The sequence below is a fragment of the Dermacentor silvarum genome, chromosome 4, assembly GCF_013339745.2.
Source record: "Dermacentor silvarum isolate Dsil-2018 chromosome 4, BIME_Dsil_1.4, whole genome shotgun sequence".
Classification (NCBI taxonomy): Eukaryota; Metazoa; Arthropoda; class Arachnida; order Ixodida; family Ixodidae; genus Dermacentor; species Dermacentor silvarum.
Genome location: NC_051157.2, coordinates 36,154,064 through 36,177,424, shown reverse-complemented (window position 1 = coordinate 36,177,424; position 23,361 = coordinate 36,154,064). Strand labels below are relative to the sequence as shown.

General features: G+C 45.1%; 1 protein-coding gene across 2 annotated transcripts in view; it reads left to right on the top strand.

The window, feature by feature from the left end:
• The window catches only part of LOC119449781 (RNA-binding protein 26-like), an 86,198-nt gene extending 63,313 nt beyond the window's left edge, over window positions 1-22,885 (top strand). For both annotated transcript variants that reach the window (XM_037713044.2, XM_037713043.2), the window contains 8 exons: window positions 648-722; window positions 835-894; window positions 5,710-5,868; window positions 6,336-6,443; window positions 7,946-8,146; window positions 11,877-11,957; window positions 16,441-16,578; window positions 21,666-22,885. In XM_037713044.2, coding sequence (XP_037568972.1) covers window positions 648-722; window positions 835-894; window positions 5,710-5,868; window positions 6,336-6,443; window positions 7,946-8,146; window positions 11,877-11,957; window positions 16,441-16,578; window positions 21,666-21,749 — 906 coding nt within the window. In that variant the 3' untranslated portion in view covers window positions 21,750-22,885. The remainder of the gene's footprint in view (window positions 1-647; window positions 723-834; window positions 895-5,709; window positions 5,869-6,335; window positions 6,444-7,945; window positions 8,147-11,876; window positions 11,958-16,440; window positions 16,579-21,665) is intronic.
• The last annotated feature ends 476 nt before the right edge of the window (window positions 22,886-23,361 follow it).

Genomic DNA, 23,361 nt, shown 5'->3' with positions numbered 1-23,361 from the left:
TGGGGCCATAATCTCGATTGATCGCCTTCAGGCATATGAGATGTAATCACTTTTGCACTCAGCACCGGATGCGTCAGCGTCTGCGGGTGATAGCATGTGCTGGAGAAAGGCTGCTGCATGCGTGGAGCACTGTTGCTGTGCATTCGGTGCCAAGTTACACATAATACCGCAAAACGATCGCCGAAAGCGACCGACTGAGACAACTGCTCCATGGCAGTGCCACCACTGCTGATTGACTCATGGGGCGCACATTGTGCTGTCAGCACTGTGGTTCTATATCCTCGAACGAGGCTTGCCAAAGTAGGCTAACAGAATTTTGACGATAAAGCTTTGTTCTGCGATGCATTCCCTATCTGTGTTGAAAATAAAATTTTCGCGAAGAAATTTTTTTGTTTCCCCTGATGATTTCGGTATTGTAAAGTTCAGCTGTGTGTGTGTGTGTGTGTGTGTGTGTGTGTGTGTGTGTGTGTGTGTGTGTGTTTGTGTGTGTGTGTGTGTTTCTCCAAACACTACTTGTTTATTGTATGAATGGGCTTGAATGTGTAAGTGTGCATATTTAATGCTCATGACACGTTTAGATTTAGCTCCACACCTAACTGCCGTTAAATGTCTCAAAGCTGATATCTGGATCTACTTATTCTTTTCAGGAGGTAATCAAGAAGAAAGTAGAAGTACAAAGTCAAAGGCAAAAGCTTTTAGAAAAGCATCTTCAACAGTACAAGGTAAGTTGCTGAAGTTTCTGTATGTTGCATATAGCCCTAAGTTCATTTAACCCTGTGTCACCTTGACGAACACTTGTGGTTAATATACTCATGTTTTGCATGTGTGTTGCAGCTTTTGCTCGAAAAGCTAGGAAAGTGCAAAATGGAGAAAGAACGAGAAGAAATTAAACAGGTGAGATCTCTTGTTTCATACTTTATTTTGGGTACAATGACAAAACAGCAGTCAGCGTAACATTCTTTGGTGTGGCACACAGTAGAAACCCTCTGATACGTTTTCCATAGGCCACAAGAAAAAAAACGTTATTTTCCGGTCTATAAGTCGCACCTTTGTATAAGACGCACCCCTCTCAAACCGGCTGCTTTTCCGGAAAAAAACGTATATAAGTCGCACCGGTGTATAAGACGCACCTCTTCGTTTGGTAAGCGATTAAAAAAAAATCGTGGCGTTTCTTTCCGTGAACGCGGGTCACGCGCAAGCGTATGGGTGCCCTATATTTCCGCTCCAGGCACATTTCTGCTGTCGTGGTTGCCGCGATTTTCCGTATAAAGTCGAAGGGCGATAACATCGTCCCTGCGCGCCTTATGCTGTATGTGCCAGTGAAAGCGTCCGACGGCGAGTCGAATCGCGCACAATGGAGGAAAGAGGGCAAACATCACAGGAGGGAGGGGGGTGGTGGGGCGGTTTGTACTCTGGTAGCAACTGCGTAGTTTTCGCAGAGACGTGCGCCGTATTTTGACAGCGATCTGCAGATGCGACGAATTCGGGGTCGGCCGACTCGCGGTCAGCCTGACGCCGCTTGCGTTGCTGCTCCGTCCCTATCGCACAGCGCTCAGGAATTCGATCACGTAAAGAACCGGCACCTCGATAGCGTGCACAGAACACGTAGCAATTACTTCAACCAGTGCTCTTCGCGTGGCCATAACATCGAATCCGATTTCGATCCCTTGGAAAAAAAAAGTACATAAGTCGCACCATTCTATAAGACGCACCGACGAAAAATTCAAGAAAAAAGCGCATCTTATACACCGGAAAGTACGGTAATAGAGGGGAAACATATTACCCGAAAATGCTGTTAAAATCACACAAACGTGCGGAACAAAGACCCTATGCAAGTTAAAGAATTTACAGTTGCTGACCGATAATATAGTCTCGGTGGGGACCGCCTAAATGTCCGAGATATTGGATTCGGCAGAGAATGTGAGACTTGTTTCTAAAAGCAGCCAAAATGAGTGTGCCATATTCTCAGGTGATCACTTTCAGAGATATCACTATCACCAGATTTTGCGCGGCTAGCGCCAGACGTTGGTGTCTACGAGCGACAGCATACAAGCAACAGTGCCAAGCACGCAGTCTTGTCGCAGTGCCTGGATCGCTGTCACCTACGACACATCCGTTGCTACAAAACTGAAAGTACTATCTTCAAACGTGATTGTCCGAAAATATGGCCGAAGTTTGTCAATGTGCAGTGATGTGATTGCTGCTCCAATTGCTCCAAACTGCTCCAGAAGGCCAATCCTGCTACATCCTGATACATTTCCGATAATGCGCTCCAAACCTCCTCCAAAAGGTGTTTTCTGCTATTTTAAAAACCAACTAATCTAACAAACGACATCATTCATCACACATGCTCGTCATGTGCACATGGAGGACGTAAAAGGGGTGTGCGAGAGTAGGGCTGCTATACATGTTTAAAATGTGGTGGCGCTCTGGCCATTGCCGAAATGGCGCTTTCAAAACTAAGAGGTGAGAGCACACAACTTTCATAACACTATATGGACGAGCGTTCTGCTGGTGCAGCAAAGCCTTGTCCTGGTGTGACTTTCCTGTGGGTGCATAATGGCTGAAAATTTTGGCAAATGGGGGCAACTCGTTGCACAGGCTGCTGAGCTTATTTCTCTTCATTACAATGCTGCCATTTTGCAGTTTTTTCGGCTGGTGTAGCTTAGCGAGCGAGCATTGCACACTCCTAACGCTTCGCCGTGATCGAGTTCCCCAAATTTCCATTTCTATGTGCACAGTTCCCGCCATTTTAGCGCCCAGCTTCTTGCAAATTGGAAAGCTAAAGTAGAGATTAGAGAGGTTTGTGGTCATACTATCGTCGTGGTGCTGTAATGGTCATACTATTGTTATTACAGCTTCATCATCTAGTTTTGTCGTCATTACTTCGTCATCATGCACGTGATTCTCATGTTTTAGGGCCACAACATTATGTTGAGCTAAATAATTCTCGGTAAAAATGTGCTCGTTTCCCATTGAATTGGGCTCCCTCCTCTGTAATCCCTCTTGCGTCTCTCAAAGGCAATTTTTCCACTTGGAAATATGCATTTAGATGCTCCAAAAGCTTGTTTTTCTGCTCCAAAATACACTTTTGGCTGCTCCAAGAAGCTGCTCCAAAACGGCCTCGGCCAATCACATCACTGATGTGTTGCTGCATGCACATATGCTTGCCTGTAATCTGGTCAGTTCGTATTTCGACCATTGTCATGCTATCACTACAGATAGACGAAAGTAGTCAACGCATGCATTGAATCTGGCAACATAACAGAAGTCGACCGAGCTCCAATAACTAAATGATCAAGGGTTTCTTGTCTTCACAGCAGTCATTGTCCGGCGCTTCATTTACTTAATCCTTGCCTCGTCGGCGCAGAAGAATTCGTCTGGGACCATGTCACTATTTAACCCTTTGGGGGTCAAAGACTGAAATATACGGCCCATGAAAAAGTCCCAAATAGTCAATGCTGTACACTTATGGCTTCGTCTGTATGTTTGAAAACACGCTAATGTTAAAGCGAACCTTTCCTTGCTTCTTTCTTCGACCTTTCCACTGCTGCTGCTGCTGCTGCCTTGCACACTGCGTCGGTATTGGGGGGGGTTGAGAGCTCACGGCAGGGGTGCAGCAGACAAGATAGGTGACGTCTACAACTTTTGAGTAGAGCGGGCCACAATGCCCTCTGGACGCCGTAATTAGGCGTAATCCCCCACAAGAGCATTGCAGGAGGGAGAATGTCAGAGGGAGTAGAGAGAGAGGAGGCAGGAAATGGGTTCACCTGGATCCTGTACCGATGCAATCAGGAAGGGGGATTAACCTTACCCCTCTGCGCTCGTGGCATTCACCTAGCATGACACTGGAGAAAGAAAATGCGTCGTCAGAAAGCATTGCTAATTTCGGCTCTTGTCAGTAAAGGAATGAGTGAATGAATGACGTGTCTCTCTGTGTTCTGTTTACTACGTGGACAAATGCAAGTGGTGCAGGCAAGGTAACATTTAACATCACGTCATGACTGTCGTATGCCGTCAACGTCACCACCAAATACCGTCAATGAATGCAAACAGCACAGAAAGCTTTGCTTACATTGATTCCCACAGTGCGAGGGAGTTTGCATATTTTCAACTACGTGGACAAATGCAAGTGGTGCAGGCATGGTAACATTTAACATCACGTCATGACTCGTATGCCGTCAACGTCGCCACCAAATACCGTCAGTGAATGCAAACAGCACAGAAAGCTTTGCTTACATTGATTCCCACAGTGCGAGGGAGTTTGCATATTTTCAACTCATCGTTTCTAGCAAGTGCTACTGCTCTGTTTGGATACAAGGATATATATATATATATTTTTTTTTCCGCTCCATAGTCTCATAGTTTTCATTCCACGGCTTCTTTGTGCTGGCATTTCTGTGACTACTCGTGCATTCACGCGTGCCTGGGCCCGCTGCAGTTAGTTTTGGTTGCGTCTCGTGGGCTGTTTCCGTTCATTGCGCTTGTATGTTTATCTCGTTTCTAATCTCTCAAAGGGTCACTGCTAGATGCTCGCCATTTTATTACTCACACAGGGGCGATTACATCTGTTCACAGTCGGGCGTTGGTATACGCGAACGATGCTGCCATGCCTGCGTTTCTTTTCTCGAGAATTGCGAGAACTGATTGCCCCTCTTTGGCAATGGGATGAAAGATTACTGCAAGTTCCTGACTTGTTTGATTTTGTGCTGGTCTGTGCTGGTCTGAGCAAAAATATGCTGATAGCTCCAAGAGTCCTAGGACAGTATGTGACTTCCGATCCAAGAAAAATTAATGCGATTCTGGCACCTCTTGGACTAGTGGGTGGAGATTCTCAAGCTGTCCGAGAAAATCAAATGTAGGGTAGAAGTGCCAAGCAGTCCGGAACTGTCAGGGACTGATAAACGAAGAGGCCTAGTGAACAAAGTGGGTTTGGTTTCAGACCCAGTTCCCTTAGCACAGCGACATCTCTATCCATAAGACCATAGACTACCCAGTAACCCAAATTGGCGGGAAAACGGAACTCGCATTAGACACAGGCAGGCAGACATCGGAAAGTGCATGAAGTATCCTCAGAATGCTATTGGCATTAAAAATGCAATGGCTGGAAATATGTGGACCCGTCATGTTGAGTGCGTGCGTGGTTATGGTGTTCTGCTTCTGAGCACAATGTCGTTGGGTTCAACTTGCCGCAGTCATGTTCTGAATGCAGAGGAATGTAAAAGTACGCCCGTGTGCTGTGCTTTGGCTGCATGTTTAACAACCTCAGGTGGTCGAAATTAGTTCGGAACTTCCTATTACGGCAATTCTGTTGTCCCACATGTATAAAAGAAATTAAAAATGGGCGGAATGGGAAACCCACTTCACCGAGGTATACTAGACGGACAGTGAGCAGGGCTGCGGCTTTGGGACGTTAAATCATTGAATGTTATGGGTGTGTGCGTGTGTTTGTGTGTACGTGTTCCACAAGGACGTTTAATATCGGTGCGATTTGAGAATGTAGCCTGTCAAAGCATAGACTAGCGCACTAGCCGCCCATACTACTGCGGGCTTCAACTTTAAATTGGGGGCTGCATGCCCACGCTTCGCGGAAATTGAGCTCTTTTGCAGATCCAGCATCCCGTAAACCTTTAGAGGCCAGTTGTACATGAAACTATAGTATGTGAAAAGTGGCTGTCAGTTGCAACAGTGTGGGCTTCATTTGCGCAGACGATAGCAACCCTACAGCCCGTGATTGAGAAGCTCCAGGTCGACTTCAAGAAGGTGACCAACGAGCTCATTTCAAGTAGGGCACCCAAGGCAGGAATGACGACTTCTACCGCAACTGGGCTCAAAGCAGACGTGCCACATGGTCCTGTTGGGCGAACAGTGAGTGTTTCATCCTTGTGCGCCGACTTGAATAGTCTTACTGTGTCGACTACTCATCACGCTGCGTTAAAGCAATCTATTTTGTGAATGTCACATTGCCAACTAATGAGCCATATGCATAGTTAGTGTGCTATAATCATGGTTTCATATCTCTCTTCCCGGGTCCCCCTCATGGCACAATTATTCTCATGCAAATACATTATCTCAAGTAAAATACAGCATCTCAACTACAAGCCCCTTATTTCTCCTCTTAGCACTTTCTGCATGTAGTAGTAAACTTGTTTTACTGAATTGAGTCTAGACCATGCACTGCAGCTTTTTCTTTTCTTGTTTGCGCGCTAACACGTTTCCATGACACCTTTTGTGTAAGCCATGTAGCTCCCCCACAAAAAGACAATGCAGTTTTTATTATTTTTTAAGCCTCAAGGAAAGCAATAGCTAAAGTTTTACGCCTTTTCCGTATCCAGCAAGCAGAGAAGGAGCTCCTTGATGCCGAGATGGACCTTTACAACAAAATGCATCGTGGTGACGACACGACGGCATTGCGCAAGCGAGTTCAAGAGCTCAGGCAACAAGTGAGTCACAGTTGTCATGCTGATCAGTTCACCCCTGTAATTTTGCGAAGGCGGATTCACTGACTAAGCTTTACATTGAGAGGCCTTTGTTTAGTTCGATAAAGATGAACAGGTTTTGAAGGTTCCTTTATGTTTTTTAATGCTCTCTATTGTGCATATATGCACACCTCCATGATCAGACATTTTGTTTTTTGTTACTCACCAAAAAAAAAAAAAAAAACGGCTTACTTTCTGCATTTCTCCTCTGCCTTTCTCTCTTTCTTTGTACTTTTTTTTCTGATGCACATACCATTGCAAGTGCTAATTCATACTATGAAAATAAAGGCATTGGGCTTGCTTATAATGTAAGGTTAGACTAAATCTTAGAAAATTGTTTATGTGCTTTTATTGTGGACGTACTGGATTGTGGACATAGTAGTTCTAAAGCACTGTCTGATATATCACTCACTTGTGTGCGCTAACACTTAGGTGTATGCGTTGTATCGCAACCATTATTTATGATACACAACATGCTGTACAATACCGATAACAGTACTGAAAACTGCATTGTTAAGGATGTTCAAAGAGGACAAAGTTTATTCAGTCAAATGCCTTTATGACGGAGCGCTTGGGAACTCCATAATCCTTCATTATACACGTGACTTCGTAGTAAAAGATCAGGCACCACACCGCTTCCGATAGAGCAGGCTAAGCACGTCCAGCAAAACAAAACCTTTATTTACCATGAATTCAAGACATACCTAGGGAAACAAGTCGGAAAATTTGATGCACAAGTTTACAACTTACATGAAATTGTTACAAAATAACACAATGTTTACAAGGATCTTGTAGAAGTCCTACTGTTAAATTAGTAACAGATTAGGGTGGTGTATAATGCATCACTTTTGTCTGGTCTAGAGGTCTCGATAGGTGCAGGCTACAGAATTGGGATATTGTCTTTTTTTTATTGCTGAGTTACAAAGCTGTAAATTTCATACTTGAGCTCACTGGAATTTTTCAATTTTCAAGAATTTTTCGAAAAGAAATAAATTTATGGCCTTAATAAAAAAAAAATCAGCTGCCTACAGTCGGTAGATCTTAACTTATTCTTTCAAGTGCAACAAACCTCATCAAAAATGAGACAGCTTGAAGTTCCTGCACCAGCTCGCCGTGTCTTCATAAATTTGACACTGTCTGTTATGGCAGAGTTATATTATTATAGGTAACTATGGACTGCATTGTATTCTAAAGTAGATAAAATAGAACTTGTCAAGTTTCGTGAACTTTTACTGAGCAATGAGGTGCTAGGGTTTCGGCACGAAATTAAAAAATTGAACCTTGACCTTCTTTTTTTTTTTTTTTTTTTGCAATAATCAACCAGTTATGGTGAAATTACTGAAAATGGAGTTTTGAAAGAATACTTTTTCAGTCTAAACTAATTTAGTGTTTCTCTTCAGTGTCCCTTTAAAGAATTAGGGCAGAAAACTGTATGTGCTGAAAGAGTGCATCCCACTGTCATCCAGGCTCGTGCCTTGGGTCTCCTTGGTGGCCAGTGGAAGGGAAGCAGAGGGGGACCCCCGGGTCGCCGGGGGGCACTCAGAGGAGGTCGGGGAGGTGGTGCCGCCCTGCACAGAAGCCTCAACGTCATCGACCACCGGCCACGCAAGGTGTTCGTCCAGGGCATGGATGAAGGGGACAAGGAGAACCTGCAGGCACACTTTGCTGTGAGTGTCTGGCTTTGCAATATAAATATAGCTCCCGCTGACTTACCTGCTCAAACCTCTCAAACCACCATGACATCACTTTCAACTCCTGCAGTGCACAAAAGCATGACCTTTGATATTGGTTTTCATTACTCTGTGGGAGCCGTTGCTTGTGGGGGCAATGTAATGTTGTAGGCGCCAGAGGAAAAAGTGAGGAAATGTTCAGCATGACCCTCTATTGCATACCTGCCAACTCTTCCGAATTTTCCGTAAAATGTACGAATTTGGACCCGTCTTACGATTTTACGAATGTTGGCTCAATTTTTACGGAAAAATGGTTATATTTGCGAAATAGTTTTTTAAATTTTTAATAAATTCACACCGTTGCTGGTGGGTAGGGGCGCCACTTACGTAGGGGCGCATAGAGATGGAGGTATGCGCCGTAATCTTTATTGTCTGCAGAGTAAGGAGATTTTTCAATCTTTGACGTTGCCTTCGTCATCGGATTGTTGGACTACCTGACGACGGCTGGAAGTCACTGGTTGTCGTTACTCTCAACATAGAGGTCCACCTGTACGTAAGTGGCGCCCCCAGAGACGACGGCGATTTCGGGTCGATGCGGCAGGCACAGTTTCGGTATGGGAGGCTGTGGCTAGTCGTCTTGCCTAGCTGTCACCTTCGCTAGGCTTTTTTCGCGAGTACAGTAAAAGCTCGTTAATTCAGACACGTCCTTTGGTCCCGGCAGGCGTTTGCATTATTTAATGCAATGAAACTCTCGTTAATTCGGACAACTCTTGGTGCTCGGCGAGCGCGGAGCGCCGCAAATGTGCGACGCAAACGAGCTATAACTAGAGTGTACTCTACCATAACGGCATTAGCGTCCACCGAAACGAAGCGACGGAGTTCAAATCGTACGGGAATGACAGCAACGCCAGGACGCTTCGTGCCTATTTGAGCCTTTAAAGCTTTTATTCTTTCGTTTGCCGGCGCGCATAGCACCGCGTTGGCCGCGTGCCTTCAAAACTGCGTAGTCGCCATCCGTGATCGCGTTGATAGCGGCCGCGGTTTCATCCGCAGCGGTTGCGGCAAAAAGTAGTTTCGTTTTCACTAGTACACTCTAGTTTTCACTCAGTGTCCGTGCCGTCAGGGAATGGAATACGAACTCCTTGAAAAGACCAAAAGAAAAAAAAAAGAAATCTGAGCCATTCCACGCCGCCGCGCGTTGTTTTCCATCCTTCTCCGCATCGCCAGCCTCGCGCGCCTCTGTCCCGTTGCCCTTCCGCCCCTCCGAACACGAATGGTCCGCGCCCATAGCTCTAAGCCACGCCACCCTCCGAAACATGAATGCACCGCGCCAACACAACGTTAGCGTCCACCGAAACGAAGCGACGGAGTACTGGAATGACAACAACGCCGGAAGGCTTCGTGCCTATACGTGCCTAGCTTGCGTTTACCGCCGCACATAGCACCGCGTTGGCCGCGTGCCTTCATGACTGCGTAGTTACCAACCATGATCGTCTTGATAGCTGCCGCGATTCCGTCCGCTGCGGTTGTGGCAAACAGTAGTTTCGTTTTGACTCGGTACGCACGTCGGCCGTGTGCCTTCATAACTCGGTAGTCGCCATGCATGATCGCGTCGATATCGACAGCGGTTTCGTCCGCAGTTGCAGCAAACGGTAGTTTCGGTTTCACTATGCGTGCGTCAGCCGCGCGCCTTCAGAACCGCAAGGTCGCCGTGCATGATCACGTTGACAGCGGTTGCGGTAAGCAATAGTTTCGTTTTTACTCAGTGTAAAGCTGTCGAGGATGAAGAGAGAGAGATTGCGGTTGTGAAGAGGAAGAGGCGCACCGTCTACATCGCGATGGGCGGCGACCCGGCGACATTGGCGAAAAAATAACGGGATGTGCGCGCGCTAGTGAAAAGCCCGTCTCAGATGAAGACGCGCGCCGCGGCCGCAATGTGAAGGAAGTCGCGAAACCTTCGCAGCGGGGAGCTCTAATCAGTCGCGAGATGACGAGAATTGCAGCTTCCGCATTGCGTTTATGCAAAATAGAAACAGAATTTGCTGATTCATACTGCAAATAAGAGCGTGTTGACGTAGTAAGCATTTGTTTATTGTTTTCTTGATACCCTCGATAATTCGATATTCGGTTAATTCGGACATTTGTTTCGGTCCCGTGAAATCCGAATTAACGAACTTTTACTGTATGACCTGTTTTGTGGGCCTCGCTTTTTTTTTTTTTTTTTTTTTTTTTTTTTTTTTCTGCGACGTGCTGCTGCATCGGGCGCAGTGCGACTCCGGCACTCCGGTGTTTTGTAGCCGTAGAGGCTGCGAAGTGCTCGAAGCCTCGTCAGCACTAGATACTATCAGTACTTCCAAGTGTGTTTGAAGTCGTACCCCTCGGCAGAATTCCCGTGCACGCCCGCCCCCCCCCCCCCGCCCCCCGGTCGCGAGTTTACGAATTTGCAAGTCTTGAGGTTGGCAGGTATGCTATTGACATGCAGTTTAACCTTGATCTAATATTCTCTGCATTCCCCAAAATGCTTCTAAAATTTAAGAAACTACAATAGGTTTTTCAGTTGTCGCTAATTTTGTATTGCAGCTTCAAATTAACTAAGTATTGGCATGTCACACTTACTGTAGTCTGAGAAGAATCCACATGGTAGAAGCAAGATTTAAAATCTGTGTGGCATGTGGTAAGTTGGTCCAACATGATGAACGGTGATAAGCAGTGCTAACAGACAGAATGAAGATGAATCAGATCACAATCAGAAAAATCAATTAAAGAGGTGCCTCAAGGCATAGTTGAAGGGGGAAAGTGGGAATGCTCTAAATGACAAAGAAGCAATATCTTTACACCGGTGTCCAGCAATGAGTGGTGTACGAAAGCAGAGTGTTGAAGTGCTCTATCAGCATGCTCACGAAGTTCAGCTAAGCTGAGTGATCGATGAGAAAAAAAGAGCAGGACACGAAACAGCAAACACATTCACAGCACATGTGTAACAGTTTATCATGGCCACAATTATGGTTTAGATGACACAGCGCATACTACAAGCCGCACTCTTGAATTTTCCCATTTTACTCTGGAATTCAGTGGGATAGTGAAACGACACTCAACCAAGGTGCAGAGCTTCACGTGCATAGAGTGCAGGATTCTGTGGGTGCTGCGTGCAAAACTAGAGTGGTAGGCACGTTGCCAGGTAGCCGACAGCTCGCACAAGTTTTAAAACTGTTTCATCAGGCAAGTTCATGGCAATGTAATGAATGCCAAATTTTGGCTTAATCAGCACAAATGATCAGTAGATCATTATTATGAACTTGAAGAAAATGTTCGTTATATCCTCCTATGGGAGCTTATTGCTTTCTTGAAACGTCTTAAATGCACGGGTTTCTGTGGGAATTTTAGTTGCTTTGTCATCTTCATTGGTGCATTTAACTTATTTCATTATAAGGTTGGTGGACTGTAAATGTCCTACTGCTTTGGAGCTTTTTATTGGAATAGTCAGTCAAAATCAGTTCTTGATTACTAGAAAGCACTGCTGTCCACCAGTCATCTGTTGACATAAAACATAAGTTTTGCGTAGATAAGCTGTCAGTCACAGCTTTGATGTCTTACCATCTTCACTCTTTCTATAAAGCATGTTTATCAGCCATGGTCTAAACTGTGTACGATGTTCCACATTCAATTTGCTTCTGTATAAATATCAACATGGATATATATATTTTTTTTTTTTCCTTACTGTTTGCAGCAATTTGGTGAGGTGGAAGGCGTCGAGCTTCTCAATTCCGGTCTTGTAATTACATTCAAGACACGAAAGGATGCTGAGCTGGTAAGAACTTTGTTTTAAATTATTCATTTATAAATAATTTAACATGAACAGTCTTACTAATATATGCATAAAATTATACCTGTCAACCCGCCCGAATTTTTTTTTATGTTTACGAATTCGGGCTTGTTTTATGATTTTACTAATGTTGTAGCGAGGTTCATAAAAAATTATTTTGTTTGCAAAAAAGTTTCACTCGTCGGTCCCCAAACTTTCGATAGTGAAAGGATGCAAGAGGAGTACTTGCTTCCAGCACGTTTATACAGACAAGTTCCTAAAGCAGGTGACATAGGCAACACCAATGTTGCTGAATAAGTTACTGATCAATGTGTTGCTTGTCAGTATTTGCTGTGCCAAATTTGTGGCTGCTTGTGTGCGGCATACCCACCGTGGTTTCTTAGGGGCTTTATTGTTGCGCTGCTAAGCATGAGGTCGTGGGATCAAATCCCGGCCGCGGGCCCCCATTGAAATGCGCGGCCACATTTCGATGGGGTTGAAATCCAAAAACGCCTGTGTGCCGTGCATTGGGTGCACGTTAAAGAACTCCAGATGGTCCAACCTAATCTGGAGTCCCCCACTACAGCGTGCCTCATAACTACCATCATCCTGGTTTTGGCACGCAAAGCCCCAGAATTTAATTTGTGCAGCATCCAGGGGTGCAACAGCTGCGCCAAAACCGTGATAAATGTTTTTGAAATTGCGCTACGCTGCGCCAAAATGCCCGACCAGCTACGAAATTTCTCGGTTACGCTAGTTTTAGCGGGAAACAGGCTGTGTTGGCAACCTGCAGCTTGGACATCGCTATCCAATCTAGTCCGATCCAGTAGCGCAGACGAGATCCAAGCATATGCCCAGCCGAGATGTTGGCTTGTTTGGTGGTGGGCGCCGAAGAATATTTTTGCTGCTGGTTGCGGTGCGGCATGTTGTATATGCAGTAAAATCTCGAAGAGACACGAAGTGCGCATTGCTTGCAGTCACGAAAGCACTTCGCCATTGCCGCGTTGACTCAACAAGATCCTCGCCGTATCCGTGCACACGGTCACGAGCGGAGCGGGTACGATTACTCTGCGGAAAAATTGCTTGTACAGTACAGCAAGTTACCCGGCACTGACGGCGTGAGCTTTGTAGGCGACGCAATGCACAAAATTAGCAACAGGCACCGCGTTGCAATGCAACGGTGCCGATTTTCGCTGTACACCGCCGAAACGCCAAAAGATTGTCAAACAGTCGCTGCATATTTCGACTACTGCTGGAATGTCGCGACACATCGTCAGAAAAAAAGAAGACGAAAGGGAATCACTCGCGAAGAAATGCATGTGTACTTTCCACATTTTTGGCGGGAAAAGTTGCGTGCAGTGCGTTGGGGGCGCAATCAAGGTGGTTGTTCGGAGCGCGCGTTCAATTTCGCCGGGTGCGGCTGTGCACGGCGAAACTGAACGCTCGCTTACAAACAACGATCTCCGATCGCGCCCCTGCCCTCACTTACGCTGCTAATATGAATTACCGTATATACTCGTGTAATGAATGCACTTTTTAAGCGAAGCTCTATAGGCTCAAGTTTCGGCGGTGGTGGTGCTGGTGTGCCAATCCTGGCGATAGTGCAGAAAGGGTCCAAGCTCATTAGCACATACCAGGGACAAAAGAGAGAGAGAAAGAAAGAAAATCACCACAAAAGTCAGAGAAAGGAAGAGAAAGCAAAAAATAGAGAGAAAGAAAAAAATTACCATGAAAGTCAGAGAAAGAAAGAAAATTACCACGAAGGTCATAACACGCACACAAGCTTCGCTTCCCCAATTTTCTCGACGGGAGGGGCTGGTGATTTTTTTTCTTAGATATCCAATGCAAAGTTGGGGGGTGCGTTTATTAGGCGGAGTAAATTTTATGGCGTTTTATGAGTAAGCGTTCTTTGTGAAACTGCTTCAAATTTGGGATTTAGTGCTCCAAAACGGAGTTATTTTTTTTCCGTAACCTGCTCCAAATCCTATTTTGGCTGTGTGCATGCACCACTGAGCATCTAAAAATAGATCATGTTTAATAAAGATACAGTGAAACCTCGATTATACGTACCCCGGTTATGCGACGATCCGCATTTTACGACGAATTGTTTTTGTCCCGGCAAAACCTCCATAGAAATAATTGCATCGATTATACGACGCAATTTTACGCCAACCCCATCTCGTACGACGCCTTCGCCGGTACCGTCCGAGAAAAAAAAAATGAAAAAAGCCCTAAGCAGATGCAGGCTGGCGCGTGAATGTTCAGCAGTGGCGTAATCGTGTTGCCGCCGAAAATTTACACCAGCAGAGAAGTAGAGTACACATGGTTACTGCAACATTAGCTGTTTTTTGTCTGTTTGATTTCTACGCCACCAGGAGGTAGCACCATACAGGCCGCTCACGTTTACAGTTCCAGCAAAACGCCCCAACGCCCGATCCGCCCGCGCTTACCCGATTACCGGACAAGCTAAACCTCTCTACTGAATGCGCTGCGTCACCATAACATCGCGAATGAACGGAGTTGAACCGCAAAAAGCCGTAGGGTATTGCGGCATCGTAACCAGGCACAAGCACAGCAAAAACAGCGTCGATTCTGAGTGGGTCCAGCGGACGCCTTGGCAAGCAGCAAGGGTGAAGCAAAAACGTTGAAATTGTGGCAGAGCCTGCCGTTGCCTTATTCTGAATCTCCGGCCAACAAACGTTGGCTCCAGCTGTTTCGGCAGCGCTCATTAGCTGAGGCGAGCTCACGGGCTGAGTAGCTGACGTCTACCCGACACTCCATCGTTGTTGCGTCGTTTGCATTCTTTCCGCTGCTCTTTTTTCATTTTGTTTACAATAGATCGGTGAGGAATAATATCAGTGTTGCCGCCACTGAGTATCCGCCTGTCAAAGCTCCATGCAGCTGCTGTAGGGTCTCCGACACGACAAGCATCCGGCCGGTGCGCGGGGCTGCTCATTTGGGAGAAAGCGACGGTGGCGCCACCAACTTTTCAATAAAAAAAGCTTCAGCGGGGAGCCTGCGTTGGACCCACTCCCCCAATTTAGTACGCTCTAGTCGATTACAATCAATAACAAGTTCCGACTTCGGTCGACTTGTATATGGATTGGATCGAGACGTAAAGTTACTGGTTGCCATCGTAGCACTAAAAATCGCGGGATTTAGAGCATTTGTTTTAAAATGCCCAATTTTGCTGTTATTCGACTGTAACGTGAGGGTTTAATTCAAGCAACGAAAATCATGAAAAATACCACGCGTTACATCAATAAATACGGTAATTTCTTTATAATTTAATCTACCTTCATTGGAGCAGTGCAGGTTCATGCCGCTGGCTTATTCAGGCGGTCTGTACCCGTTTTTTGGGGCAAGACTGAGCGTCACTGCCTATATTCTTAGTTTTTTTATTATACGACGGTTTTGCATGGTCCCCTGAAAGTCGCATAATCAGGGTTCCACTGTAGTATGTATTCCTGAAACAGTGTGTGCTCAGGGAAAGCTTTTTTTTTAATGTGTTGTTCAGTGATGCGAAGGCTGTGCCAATTGTGCAGATCTGTGCTGTTTCGTCAAAGCTGTTTCATCCATGCTACAAATTAGGGAAACTGTGTCAAAGGAGCTCACAGGGAAGCTGCAGTCAACGCAGGCAGTGGGAGGATATAGCAGTTGCCTGCCAATAATTCCGACTTGCCAAGAACCATCGAAAAGTCTTATATTATATTAATAGGGAGTCTTAAGTATTAGATTCACAAGAAAATAAGTGACTTTATTTCACAAGTGGCCAAAAAAAGCTTGTCAATGTGGTGCTATACAGTTGACTGTGACCTCATGCGATCACTTACGCAAGATTTCGCGTGACTCTGCAACATTCGGAGATTCGTCTTTGCAGGCAACACCGTAGGTAACCTCCTTGCAAACATTCTTGCACCAGAAATAACGCTCTTGCTGAGTTGATCAAAGAAAGTCCAAAAGAAGCTGAATGTTTTTTTTTTAGTGTGTAGGTGAGAAAAGTAAATCTTAGCATGCTGGCGGGCATGCATTGGCATTCACGGTATTCTATATATCTGTAATAAAGCGTGATTGGCACCTGACACCCTATGGTCCCAAGAAGGCTGTATAATCGGGGTTCCACTTCTGCAGATTTGAACAGTCGAGCATTTTTCAAGTAATGGGATTGATGCTTCTACGTATGCTGGGCAGGGGAATGTTGATATTCGCATGTCTGATGTTCCTGCAGCGAGTTCATGCATTGAGTCTGCATTTTGTAAACTTGGCAAAACTCACTCAGGAATTGAAAATTCTGAATCCATTCTGCTGCAGTATGCTTTTAATGATTCTGAAGGCACAAGAAATTTGGTGAAACTAAATTTTAGATGTGCAGAAAATAATTGAGACCTGAATTGGCACCTGTATGGTGGGCAAAAGAATGCTGTGTGTTTTAGAAAGGCGTGCACAATGTATCTGGTGAAAAAACACCGGCTTCTTCCTACTTTTGCAGGGTGTGTCTCAAGGGTCCGAGTTCAAGAACAGGCCGTTGCAGTGGGCATGGTTCAAAGAGCCCTCACGGACAGCTTCTACAAGTGATTCTGCATCAGCGTCAAACCTGGCTCAGGATGACTTGGCAGCAGATGATGAGGTTAGATACCTCAACTATTTCCACGTATTCACAAGGAGCAATGTTTTTTTGTTGTACCAACCGTCGAGATGAACAGATGCCTCCTGGTTTCACAGACTTTCTTCACATGCATGAATAGAATGTACACAGCGCAGGTGATGGTTACATGCGAGGCTTAACAGAGAGCACAACAATACAGTTGCTCACCATTTTCAAGTGGACAGATAATGAAGCTTCTAGTCATTGCTTTATCATGCCTCTGTGTTTCACAGACTCTGTGTTCGTGTAAATGCATTATGCTGAGTATATCTGGTGCAACTGGTTTAACAATGGTTGGTCATGCTTTATTTCAATAGAGTATTCTCCTGGTACGGTTGACTTCCATTAATTCGACCCTGACAGGATCGACGAAATTGGTCTAATTATTGAGGGGGTCGAATTAAAAATTAGGCTGAAAAAACACTGAAACAGAGGGCTGATTCATTTGGCAGTACTTGCCCAATTCTAACACACCCCCGAATCGAGTACAGTAAAATCTCGGTGATACAAATCTCGCGGGGTCGTGTGAAATATTCGTATCACCCAAAATTCGTGTCATCAAAACATACACAAAATCAAAAAAAAAACTATTCCAATCTGTTCTAATGCCCATTTGGGTGAGGCCTGAGCCATTTTGACCTATCACGAAGGGCTAATAGCGGATTTGGAATGAAAAGTCGCAGTTTTGTCCGAAAGGCGAAGAAGCATCGATTGCAATAGCAAATTAGTAGACAGCTATACTAAGTAAGGATAGTAGTTTTATCGGCTGCGTAAACTTGTAAACATTCACTTGGTAATTAAATAACAAGCATGGTGTCACGCGCGCACAAGCAGACATGAAGACATTTCACTCCATAACTACGGAAACTCACTGTCAAAACGCTGCAGTGAGAAAGCGCGGCGGCAGCAGCAAGTGAATTGACCTTCGTGCTGCCTCTTGCTTCAGTGCGAACTAAGCGACGAAAACAGCGCACACGAAGCTTTCAGCACTCGCACTCTGTCCCCATAACAGCTCACCCGCCATGGTTGCTTAGTGGCTATGTTGTTGGGCTGTTAAGCACGAGGTCGCGGGATCGAATCCTGGCCACGTGGCCGCATTTCGATGGGGGCGAAATGCGAAAGCACCTGTGTACTTAGATTTAGGTGCACGTTAAAGAACCCCAGGTGGTCCAAATTTTCCAGAGTCCCCCATTACGGCGTGCCTCATAATCAGATCGTGGTTTTGGCACATGAAACCCCATAATTTAATTTTAATCACAGATCGCTTTCAAGGTGGGGCCCGCACGGCCACGCCATACGCAGCAGTCGCCAGAGTAGAACCCCCCCAGGTGCCTTGCACGCGATGGCAGATGGCCTGCTTCCTCTCCGCTTTCCTCCCTTGCACGCGCAATTGAGCCATTGGCTTACCCTCACATGCTTTCACTCGCACATACAGCATACAGTGCATGGTGACGATGTTATCGCCACTGGTGTTATACGGAACATCATGGTGATGACGGGAATGCCTCTGGAGTGTCTATATAATTGCAATCACAATAAAAACAGATTGAAATAGTTTTACGTTATACCAGCCCAGGGTTGATTTGCGGCTCTCTGGGTCTGTGGTGACATATGGTGACCCAGAAATTGTTACCGCGTCGATTGGACTGCATGATTTGAGAACATTTCTCGCTATCATCATGAGTGTCAGCGTGGGAATATGTAGTTCTATCATAGTTCCACCAATGTTTTTGGCTTTACAGGAAAGCATGCGCTGTGCCGTCACTCAACCCTTTTTTCCATATTCTTGTACGCTATAGCTACAAAGCACGCTTCTGCTACACGCTTCGTGTTGGTTTATTCTGTGTTTCGTTGTGGTTTCGAAGTGCGCTGCCATGTTCCATTATTCCACCAAAATTCAGATTGGCCTGCTCCAAACTGCTTAAAAATGAAATTTGATCTGCTCCAAAATGAAACTTGGTCTGCTCCAAGCTGCTCCAAAGTGCAATTTTGTCTGCTCCAAACTGCTCCAAAATGCAATTTTACTTGCTCCAAAAATTTCTCCGAAGTGACTTTGGGCAGTCCCACCCCTGTAATCTTAGTAACGACATGAATAGTGGCTTTGCGTGTAATGGCCTGATCCGGAGGTGTGGGAACTAACTGATGCAGCTAACAGTTTGGACTGCTTGCAAGCGTGGCATCATCCATGAGTGCATGCGTCACAGGATTGATCAACTGCATGTAAAAGCAGCTGGTAGCATTCATTTTGCACGTTATGATTTTATGGTACAAAACTATCTAGCACTCCTCTTTAGTGAAATGCTGAAGATTAGATTCCTTTTATTGTGCCAGCAATCTCACAATGTCGCAGTGTTGCCAACTGCAATAGCAACACAAATTTGCATGCACCTCATGCTCTCATCAGTGCCAAAATACCATGCAAGTCATAAGCGATTTGTATCCCAATGTTCAATTAACTGATGTGCACTGAATTGCTGTCAAATTAAGGAATAGCTTACGCCATAGATCTCTATTTATTTTAGGTATTACATAACCATTCTGTGTGTATCAGTAACCTGGATTTTCTTTAACAAGTGTGAAATTATTTGTTTCACTGTAACAATGGTCGTCTGCAGGATACAGACTTCTGAGCACTCCCCCTCTTTCCCAAAAAGAAAGAAATAAAATTCACCCTGCGAAATGCAGTTGGCCCAACCACTAGGCAACTAAGCTTTGCAGGAAAGCCAACCTTTGACAGTGAGGGGTGCAGGTTCGTTAATACTTGTGAGAGCATGTGATACAGCTGAGGTGCATGCGAGTGGTGTGGATGAGGCGAAGAACCAACTACATAGTAAGGCTGCCTATACAGTATAGACCACTTATAACGTAACCGCTTATAGTGCAGGACCGGATATAGTGCTGTCTTTTCAGACTCCCATTAATTTTCCCATAGCACTCTATGTATACACGTATCGCTTATAGTGCAGTTGCGGGAAACGAAATACCGGTTACAGTGCGGCTGCCTGAGAGTACAGAAGTCAGCGGAGACGGCGAATGCTCCCCTCAAACGGGCGCCCCAAGGAGTGCTCGAGAAAGAAAGAGAGACGAAGTGGAGGAGAAGGGCACGTGGTGCGAACGAACAGCCAGTGAAACCAGAATCTGAAACCAGAATCTTGAGTGCGAGTCGTGAAATATCACGGCGCGCATAGTGAGCGAGGGCCACGAAACTGCCAAGGCAGGCCAACGCTCGCTTCACAATAACGGCAGTAAACGAAACTTCAGGGAGCGGGCGGCGCCGGCACGGCAAGGGGAAGGGCGCACGCAGAGACCGTGGAATGTGACGGAGGAGGGCGGCAGGGAAGCGGATTTCGCCTCGGCAACTCCACCGCTTCGGTGGCTCCCCTCGCCCTCCCTCGTACCTCGCTCACTTTCGACTGTCACCGTGCGCGCCCGCCGCCGCTACAGCCGGCCCGGCGCAGGCTCCCCGAAGTTTCATTTTCTCCCGTTATAGGGAAGTGGGCATTGGCCGGCCTGGGACAGCGCCGCTGCTTCCCTCTGCGCCATAGCCGCAGCGTGCAAGGTCAACACGTGACTAGAAAGTAAAGGAAGCATAAAGGAGCAAGAAGGGATCACTGCCATTTTCTATGCGTGGCTACGGTAGCGTGGCTGAGACGTCGGCACGTACACGCATGTTCCGGCGCAACGCAGAATCGGCGACCTTGCCATTTGAGAGAGGGTGAAATTTCCTCCGCAGTGTTTTTTTTTTTTTTTTTCCTCGCCCGCGACATTGAGGGGTCTCTCCTAAGCTTTTACTCTATGGCGGTGCCGGCGCAATGCCGGTCGGAGGCGCCGCCGCGTGATTTGGTTTGAACTACCGAGATTCGACTGTAAATTGAATGCAAACGTTCTAGCCGCATTCCTCGACTGTCACATACGCGTGGTGGCTCGGTGCACATGTTTTGCATATGTGCGGGCCTTGAAAATTGTTGCTTTGGTTATAGTGCAGATATTCGCGACTCCGTTATAAGCGGTCTACACTGTATGTGGAGAATGTAAGCGAAAATGCTTTCGTCACGAATCCCTGTAGACCTCCATGCAGGATTGCACAGTCACAAGCAAAAGTCTGTGGACCACAGATGCGGCAAAAATTAAAATTTTTTTCCCAGCCAAAGCATGCGAGCAGAGTGAAATCAAGTCAAGCCTACGTGCACCTGTTTGACCTACACAATATATTAAGACCGTTTCACATTGCACGATTGTACTAGAAAAAAACAATTTTTTTTGCAGGTGCCGTGATGCACATAATTTTGCTCCCAGCTGTATGTACTGTATATAATGTTGATCTGTATTCATAGTGTCATGTTACTGTGTGTTGTTAAGAAGGACTAGTTAGTGAATGCTGATGGCGTGGATCAAGCAAAGGACGAACAGGTCCTACAGTTTTCGTTTTTTTTTTTTTTTTTCTCATAAAACGTTCCCCAGTGGTGTGTTTGTGGTCATGTAGTGTCATAATCTGGATCTCATCACTATGGTGCCTCATAGCAGTTTGTGTGTACAGATCTTTAGAACATTAGATGCCATCAAATATTATTAATAGTACAATACATAGTGCATAGAACATACCAACGTTGCCCAGGCATGATGCGTGGCCATTATCACCACCACCTTGGATTACTACTGCATAGCAGCACAGCATACATAACACATAGTGCGTAACGGTGACTCTGTAGAATTTCACTTGAACAAACTTTCATCTACCTCGGTAAAGTTATCGCTCGTATTAAATGCATGTACGTTTATCTAAGTAATGTTCAAGCAAGTCCTGCACACTTATCCTGGCAGCAGTGCCGCATCACTTCCTAATTTCTGTGCAAGCCACTCACATAAATGTAAATGTTTCATGTTTACATTTTTCTGATCATTTGCATTTACATTTACAAGTGAGCGTTTGTGTTTGTAAGTGGCAGTGCACGTTTACATTGTGCACAGCCATATTTTAAGTGTAAAGGTTTAAATTGCACCAGAACTGTATATGGCCTACATTTCAGTAGACAGTATTTTGTCGCTTATTCACTACATTGTGTCTGCAGTCAAACCTGGTCTTGGAAGAAGACCTTCTCCTTGTGGACGATGAAGAGGAGGAAGACAGCGAAGCTCGCTCCTGGCGACGATGATGGCCTCACCTTCGCCCGTCATCTTTTTTTTTTTTTTTTTTTCTATTGTGACGCTTATTGTCAACTTTCTTGCGCGCTCCATTCATAATGTATTTCTGTACATATTGTGGCCTGTTGCCTGTATGTCACTTTTTTTTTTTTAACAATCTTGTGCATAAAAAGTTCTACACCCAAACATGCCACTACACAACATGGTGAAAGCTTTGTTTTCGTTTTAGTTTTGTTTGTGACTCGCATATTCGTAGATGTTGCTAGTTTCACAGTCTCTTTTTTTCCCCCATTTGTAGTTGACGCCACCTTTTGATCTTTAGTTACCTTCATTCCTGCATGGGATTTGCTAAGGCATCTTTGGCCTCCCATGCAGTTCTTCGCAAGCTCTGTGGGCCAGTTCCAAACCCGGTACTAGTGTCTCGTGGCATCTTAGTTATGAATGAGGAAATGCTTACCTTGGATCTGGTTTTAGGGTTATCGCACCTTCATGCAACATTAACCTCTTTAATTTTCTCTCTTCTGCTTCAAAGAAAAAAGTTTTTTTTTTTTTTTTTTTCAGTTGGTGTGTTTAGAGGTTTCAAAGTCTTTTTCTCTTCCATTTTTTTTTTTTTTTTTTATGACTTGGTTACAGAGCTTTAGACTCATTTTCATGCTAGTCGGCTTTGCGCCATTTTGACATGATGGAAGGCAGTGACGGTGTTTGTTTAGGTCAGCTAATGCATTTTCCCTAGCATGGTGATCATCATACTGTGCTTTAGGTTTTTTTTTTTTTTTTTCCCCAGCTGAATATGGTGTTTAGTGCCTTTAAGCAACAAATTTATCTCTGCTGTTCAATTAATTGTCTTGGCCCAGTCTTGGCTGTTTTTGTCCTGCTCTACTCTTTTTCACTGAATGACGTTTTCTTACTTTTTTTTCTTGCTTGGCAAGGTGTGTAAATAGTTTTTTTGCGTAAAATAAAATTGCAACCAGTATGCAACACATTACACACACAACAGAGACACAGTGTGCATGGTATGGATCTTTGAACTGCAAAAGAGGCAAAGAGAAAAAAAAAATGAAGTGCTGAAAAGAAAAAAAAAGAAAGAAAAGTGGAATAGCCAAATTTGTCACCTTTTTGCCAGTTTTTTATGGGTCCACACAGGAAACAAAAAAAAAAACAAAAAAAAATGCTGTTGCGGCGGAGCTTTGCTGACCAACACTGTTCTCCGTCCGTACCCTCAAACTTTCAATCAAGTACGAAGACAAAAGACAAGAAGTTTGGATTCAGAAGCCATAAGATAAAGATCGACATAGCTTGGAGCTGCAATAGACAACATGGTATTGTAAGTATACCGAATTCAAAAAGCACACAAACTAACTTTTTGTAGTTTTGTTTCAGAGTGACATGGCGTCTCGTGAAAGTCGCAGCACAAAGCATTTTGGTGCACTTCAGTGATGGTAAGTGACCATTCCTGCTTATATCTTACGTAAGCAGTAACATTAATGTGGCACTGTAATTGCAGTTTCTTTTTGTGATATGATGTGGAAGATTTTCTTTGTGTGGGATGTACTTTCGTGTACAAATGGAAAGTGAAAAAGTTAGGTACAACTAGAATGTTTTCTCCAGTCTGGGAGCATTCAA